At 53.8% G+C, this 7,500-nt stretch overlaps 1 protein-coding gene across 1 annotated transcript in view; it reads right to left on the bottom strand.

The window, feature by feature from the left end:
• Nucleotides 1–7,168, bottom strand: part of LOC142906665 (ubiquitin carboxyl-terminal hydrolase 39-like) — a 24,738-nt gene extending 17,570 nt beyond the window's left edge. The window contains exons 1-4 of the mRNA XM_076054941.1: nucleotides 7,157–7,168; nucleotides 3,305–3,530; nucleotides 2,013–2,087; nucleotides 1,101–1,168 (exon numbers count right to left, since the gene is read on the bottom strand). Coding sequence (XP_075911056.1) covers nucleotides 1,101–1,168; nucleotides 2,013–2,087; nucleotides 3,305–3,530; nucleotides 7,157–7,168 — 381 coding nt within the window. The remainder of the gene's footprint in view (nucleotides 1–1,100; nucleotides 1,169–2,012; nucleotides 2,088–3,304; nucleotides 3,531–7,156) is intronic.
• Between the last annotated feature and the right edge of the window lie 332 nt (nucleotides 7,169–7,500).

Genomic DNA, 7,500 nt, shown 5'->3' with positions numbered 1-7,500 from the left:
TCTCTCTCTCTCCCCGTGTGTCTCTCTCTCCCCGTGTCTCTCTCTCCCCGTGTCTCTCTCTCCCCGTGTCTCTCTCCCCCCGTGTCTCTCTCCCCCCGTGTCTCTTTCTCCCCGTGTCTCTCTCTCTCCCCGTGTCTCCCTCTCCCCCGTGTCTCCCTCTCCCCCGTGTCTCCCTCTCCCCCGTGTCTCCCTCTCCCCCGTGTCTCTCTCCCTGTGTCTCTCTCCCCGTGTCTCTCTCTCCCCGTGTCTCTCTCCCCATGTCTCTCTCTCCCCGTGTCTCTCTCTCCCCGTGTCTCTCTCTCCCCGTGTCTCTCTCCCCCCGTGTCTCTCTCCCCCCGTGTCTCTCTCTCCCCGTGTCTCTCTCTCCCCGTGTCTCTCTCTCCCCGTGTCTCTCTCCCCCCGTGTCTCTCTCTCCCCGTGTCTCTCTCCCCCCGTGTCTCTCTCTCCCCATGTCTCTCTCTCCCCGTGTGTCTCTCTCCCCCCGTGTCTCTCTCTCCCCATGTCTCTCTCTCCCCGTGTGTCTCTCTCCCCCCGTGTCTCTCTCTCCCCATGTCTCTCTCTCCCCGTGTGTGTCTCTCTCTCCCCGTGTCTCTCTCTCTCTCCCCGTGTCTCTCTCTCCCCGTGTCTCTCTCTCCCCGTGTCTCTCTCCCCCCGTGTCTCTCTCTCCCCGTGTGTCTCTCTCCCCCCGTGTCTCTCTCTCCCCATGTCTCTCTCTCCCCGTGTGTCTCTCTCTCTCCCCGTGTGTCTCTCTCTCCCCGTGTCTCTCTCTCCCCGTGTCTCTCTCTCCCCGTGTCTCTCTCCCCCCGTGTCTCTCTCTCCCCGTGTCTCTCTCCCCCCGTTTCTCTCTCTCCCCGTGTTTCTCTCTCTCCCCGTGTCTCCCTCTCCCCCGTGTCTCCCTCTCCCCCGTGTCTCCCTCTCCCCCGTGTCTCTCTCCCTGTGTCTCTCTCCCCGTGTCTCTCTCTCCCCGTGTCTCTCTCTCCCCGTGTCTCTCTCTCCCCGTGTCTCTCTCTCCCCCTGTCTCTCTCTCCCCGTGTCTCTCTCTCCCCGTGTGTCTCGTCTCCCCGTGTCTCTGTCTCCCCGTGTCTCTCTCTCTCTCTCACCAGATCGTGGTGAGGCAGTTTCTTGGAGTAGATTCGCATGGAGCCTTGGAACACGCGAGTGATAATGGCTGCAACAACAATAAAGGGCATGAGGAAGGGGTAGGTGAGTGGGTGAGTGGGCGAGTGGGTGAGTGAGTGAGTGGGTGAGTGAGTGAGTGGGTGAGTGGGTGAGTGAGTGGGTGAGCGAGTGAGTGGCTGAGCAAGTGAGTGACTGGGTGACTGAGCGGGTGAGTGTGTGGGTGACTGAGCGGGTGAATGCGTGGGCGAGCAAGTGAATGAGCAGGTGAGTATGAGTGAGTGGGTGAGCAAGTGAGTGAGCCAGTTAGAGAGAGCGGGTGAGTGAGCGAGTGGGTGAGCGAGCGAGCGGGTGAGTGAGCGGGTGAGTGGGCGAGTGACTGAGCGGGTAAGCGAATGGGTGACGAAGTGAGTGAGTGGGTGAATGAGTGGGTGAGTGAGTGGGTGAGTGAGCGAGCGGGTGAGCGAGTGGGTGAGTGGGTGAGTGAGTGGGTGACCGAGTGGGTGACCGAGTGGGTGAGTGGGTGAGTGAGTGGGTGACTGAGTGGGTGAGTGAGTGGGTGACTGAGCAGGTGAGCGAGTAGGTGAGCGAGTGGGTGAAGAAGTGAGTGAGTGGGTGAGCGAGCGAGTGAGTGAGCGAGCGAGCGGGTGAGCGAGCGGGTGAGCGAGTGGGTGAGTGGGAGAGTGAGTGAGCGAGCGAGTGGGTGAGTGAGCGAGTGAGTGGGTGAGTGGGTGAGTGAGCGAGTGGGTGAGTGAGTGTATGAGTGGGTGAGTGAGTGGGAGAGTGAGTGAGCGAGCGAGTGGGTGAGTGAGCGAGTGAGTGGGTGAGTGGGTGGGTGAGCGAGTGGGTGAGTGGGTGAGCGAGTAGGTGAACAAGTTGGAGAGTGGTGGACTCACACATCTTCTTGTTGCTCCCTCCCAGTGCCAGGTGCAGCGCATTCAGCAGCCAGGAGAGAAAATCAATTGGGTCTCCTGAACCCACAGCATCACCGTTACCAACAACAACATCATCAGCATCATCATCATCAGCAGCAGCATCATCATCATCGTTGTCACGATCAACATCACCGTCATCAGCATCATCATCATCACCACCACCACCACCACCACCGTCATCAGCATCATTAGTACCATCAGCACCATCATCAACCTCACTATTAGCACCACCGTCATCATCGTCATGATCAACATCACCGTCATCAGCATCATCATCGTCACGATCACCACCACCGTCATCATCATTATCATCATCGTCACGATCAACATCACCGTCATCAGCACCATCAGCACCATCATCGTCACGATCAACACCACCGTCATCACCGTCATCAGCACCATCATCATCATTATCGTCACGATCAACATCACCGTCATCAGCACCATCAGCACCATCATCATCATCGTCACGATCAACATCAGCGTCATCAGCGTCATCAGCACCATCAGCACCATCATCATCGTCATCACGATCAACATCAGCGCCATCAGCGCCATCATCATCACCGTCATCAGCACCATCAGCACCATCATCATCCTCACTATTAGCACCATCATCATCATCGTCGTCACGATCAACATCAGCGCCATCAGCACCATCATCATCCTCACTATTAGCACCATCATCATCATCGTCGCCACGATCAACATCAGCATCATCAGCACCACCATCACCATCATCATCGTCATCACCACCATCATCACCACCATCACTGTCATCGTCACCATCATCATCATCACTATCAGCAGCAGCATCATCATCGTCGTCACGATCAACATCAGCGCCATCAGCACCATCAGCACCACCATCATCCTCACTATTAGCACCATCATCATCATCGTCGTCACGATCAACATCAGCGTCATCAGCACCACCATCACCATCATCATCGTCATCACCACCATCATCACCACCATCACTGTCATCGTCTCCATCATCATCATCATCACTATCAGCAGCAGCAGCAGCATCATCATCGTCGTCACGATCAACATCAGCGCCATCACTGCCATCAGCACCATCACCATCATCGTCGTCACGATCAACATCAGCGCCATCACTGCCATCAGCACCATCACCATCACCGTCGTCACGATCAACATCAGCGCCATCAGTGCCACCAGCACCGTCATCACCAGCGCCAACCCAGAGACCCATCAGCGCCATCAGCAGTCCAAGAACGTGCTCTCACCCTGCTGCGTGATCTGGAAGCGCCTGCGGCTGGCCAGCACGACGGCCTGCAGCATCTCGTGGGGGGAGACGTGGGCCTTGAAGTTCCGAGGGTTCCACAGCTTGCGCATCAACTCGCCAAAGCGGCGGACCAGCAGGAAGGACGAGTCCCCGGAGGGGCGGCGGATCCCTCGGTAGTTGCCCTCCTCCAGGAAGTAGTTCCTCAGCGGAGGGGTGTTAGACAGAGCCTGCAGGGGGCGGCGGAGACGGGGAGAGAGAGAGAGAGACACGGGGAGAGAGAGACACGGGGAGAGAGAGACATGGGGAGAGAGAGACACGGGGGGAGAGACACGGGGAGAGAGACACGGAGAGAGACACGGGGAGAGAGAGACACGGGGAGAGAGAGACACGGGGAGAGACACGGAGAGAGAGAGAGAGACACGGGGAGAGAGAGACACGGGGAGGGAGAGACACCCACGGAGAGACACGGGGAGTGAGACACGGGGAGAGGTAGACACACGGTGAGAGAGACACGGTGAGAGAGAGACAGAGGGAGGGAGATGGAGCTAGGGAGACTGACAAACTCACTTCTGCTTTTGATTTAAAGCTTTCGTGACTGCAGTAATTCATATTCTTAGGTTTTTCGGTAAAGTCACGTTGAAGGGAAACAACAAAATAATCTTAAAATATATATAAAACAATAAAAAAATTCTCACGACGTTTCGACCATAACTCAAACGGTCGTCTTCAGGTGTGTTGGTTGCATAAACATATATATTTATGACTTTACCGAAAAAACTAAGAATATCACTTCTGCTTCTCGCGCGTTTTAGTTTGTTGGCTACGTGCGGTGCGAAACAAGCTCATCAGACGAGACGTAGCGACTAAATCTCCATTTAAAGCTTTCGTGACTGCAAGGATTCATCTTCTTTGGTTCTTTCGGTAAAGTCACCGCCACCGCAGTGAAACGAGAATAAAAAAATAAAAAAATAAGACGATAAATTCCTCACGACGTTTCGGCCACAACGCAAGCGGCCCTTCTTCAGGTGACACCTATAGAGACCCACAGAGACACCCAGAGACACCCACAGAGACACCCACAGAGACACTCACAGAGACACCCACAGAGACACACACAGAGACACTCACAGAGACACCCACAGAGACACCCACAGAGACACAGACAGAGACACTCACAGAGACACACACAGAGACACCCACAGAGACACCCACAGAGACACTCACAGAGACACACACAGAGACACCCACAGAGACACTCACAGAGACCCACAGAGACACCCACAGAGACACCCACAGAGACACACACAGAGACACTCACAGAGACACCCACAGAGACACTCACAGAGACACCCACAGAGACACACACAGAGACACTCACAGAGACACCCACAGAGACACCCACAGAGACACAGACAGAGACACTCACAGAGACACACACAGAGACACCCACAGAGACACCCACAGAGACACCCACAGAGACACCCACAGAGACACCCACAGAGACATCCACAGAGACACCCACAGAGACACCCAGAGACACCCACAGAGACACACACAGAGACACACACAGAGACACCCACAGAGACACCCACAGAGACACCCACAGAGACACTCACAGAGACCCACAGAGACACCCACAGAGACGCACAGAGACACCCACAGAGACACCCACAGAGACACCCACAGAGACACCCACAGAGACACCCACAGAAACACACACAGAGACACCCACAGAGACACACACAGAGACCCACAGAGACACCCACAGAGACACTCACAGAGACCCAGAGACACTCACAGAGACCCACAGAGACCCACAGAGACACTCACAGAGACCCACAGAGACACCCACAGAGACACACACAGAGACACCCACAGAGACACTCACAGAGACCCACAGAGACACCCACAGAGACACCCACAGAGACCCACACAGAGACTCCCACAGAGACACCCACAGAGACCCACAGAGACACCCACAGAGACACCCACAGAGACACCCACAGAGACCCACAGAGACACTCACAGAGACCCACAGAGACACCCACAGAGACACCCACAGAGACACACACAGAGACACCCACAGAGACCTACAGAGACACTCACAGAGACACCCACAGAGACACCCACAGAGACCCACAGAGACCCACAGAGACACCTATAGAAACACCCTTAGAGACACCCATAGACACACCTATAGAGACACCCATAGAGACACCCATAGAGACCCACATAGAGACACCCATAGACCCATAGAGACCCACACATAGACCCATAGAGACCCACATAGAGACACCCATAGACCCATAGAGACCCACATAGAGACACCCATAGACCCATAGAGACCCACATAGAGAGACCCATAGAGACCCACATAGAGACACCCATAGAGACCCCCCACAAAGACACCCATAGACCCATAGAGACACCCATAGAGACACCCATAGAGACACCCAGACACCCATAGAGACACACACAGAGACACACACAGAGACACCCATAGAGACACCCATAGAGACACCCAGAGACCCATAGAGACACACATAGAGACACCCATAGAGACACCCAGACACCCATAGAGACACACACAGAGACACACACAGAGACACACACAGAGACACCCATAGAGACACCCATAGAGACACCCAGAGACCCATAGAGACACACATAGAGACACCCATAGAGACACCTATAGAGACACACACAGACCCATAGAGACACCCATAGAGACACCCAGAGACCCACATAGAGACACACAAAGAGACACCCACAGAGACACCCACAGAGACACCCATAGAGACACCCACAGAGACACCCATAGAGACACCCATAGAGACACACACAGACCCATAAAGACCCACATAGAGACACCCATAGAGACACCCATAGAGACACCCATAGAGACCCACATAGATACACCCACAGACCCATAGAGACCCACATAGAGACACCCAGAGACCCATAGAGACCCACAGAGACCCATAGAGACACCCATAGAGACCCATAGAGACCCATAGAGACCCACAGAGACACCCATAGAGACACCCAGAGACACCCACAGACCCATAGAGACTCACAGAGACACCCATAGAGACACCCAGAGACCCATAGAGACACACACAGAGACACCCATAGAGACACCCATAGAGACACCCATAGAGACGCCCCATAGACCCATAGAGACACCCACAGGAGACCCCACATAGAGACCCACACAGATACACCCAGAGACCCATAAAGACACTCATAGAGACAGCCATAGACCAAGAGACACCCATAGAGAGACCCATAGAGACCCATAGAGACCCCCACAGAGACACCCACAGACCCATAGAGACCCACATAGAGACACCCATAGAGACCCCCCATAAAGACACCCATAGACCCATAGAGACACCCATAGAGACACCCAGACACCCATAGAGACACACAGAGACACACACAGAGACACCCATAGAGACACCCAGAGACCCATAGAGACACACATAGAGACACCTATAGAGACACACACAGACCCATAGAGACACCCATAGACCCATAGAGACCCACATAGAGACACCCATAGAGACACCCATAGACCCATAGAGACCCACAGAGACACCCATAGACCCATAGAGACCCACACATAGACCCATAGAGACCCACATAGAGACACCCATAGACCCATAGAGACCCACATAGAGACACCCATAGACCCATAGAGACCCACATAGAGACACCCAGAGACCCATAGAGACCCACAGAGACCCACATAGAGACACCCATAGACCCATAGAGACCCACACATAGACCCACAGCTTAGCACGGTTGGCTACGTAGGGTGTGAAAGAAGTTCAACACACACACAGCTCACTTGTAGCACCATGGTGTGGATATTGTTGCTGTTGTTGTTGTGGTGGTTGTTGTTGTGTTTGTTGTTGTGTTTGTTGTTGTGTTTGTTGTAGTTGTTGTGTTTGTTGTGGTTGTTGATGTTGTTGATGTTGTTGTTGTGTTTGTTGTTGATGTTGTTGATGTTGTTGTGTTTGTTGTTGTGGTTGTTGTTGTTGTTGTTGTTGTTGTTGTTGTGTTTGTTGTTGTTGTGTTTGTTGTTGTTGTGTTTGTTGTTGTTGTGTTTGTTGTTGTTGTGTTTGTTGTTGTTGTTGTGTTTGTTGTTGTTGTGTTGTTGTTGTTGTTTGTTTGTTGTTGTTGTGTTTTGTT

The sequence above is a fragment of the Petromyzon marinus genome, chromosome 68 (assembly GCF_048934315.1).
Source record: "Petromyzon marinus isolate PM22_M1 ecotype Great Lakes invasive population chromosome 68, UKy_Petmar_22M1.pri1.0, whole genome shotgun sequence".
Lineage (NCBI taxonomy): Eukaryota > Metazoa > Chordata > Hyperoartia > Petromyzontiformes > Petromyzontidae > Petromyzon > Petromyzon marinus.
The sequence above is the reverse complement of the archived record's forward strand: the minus strand, read 5'-3'. Positions and strand labels throughout refer to the sequence as shown.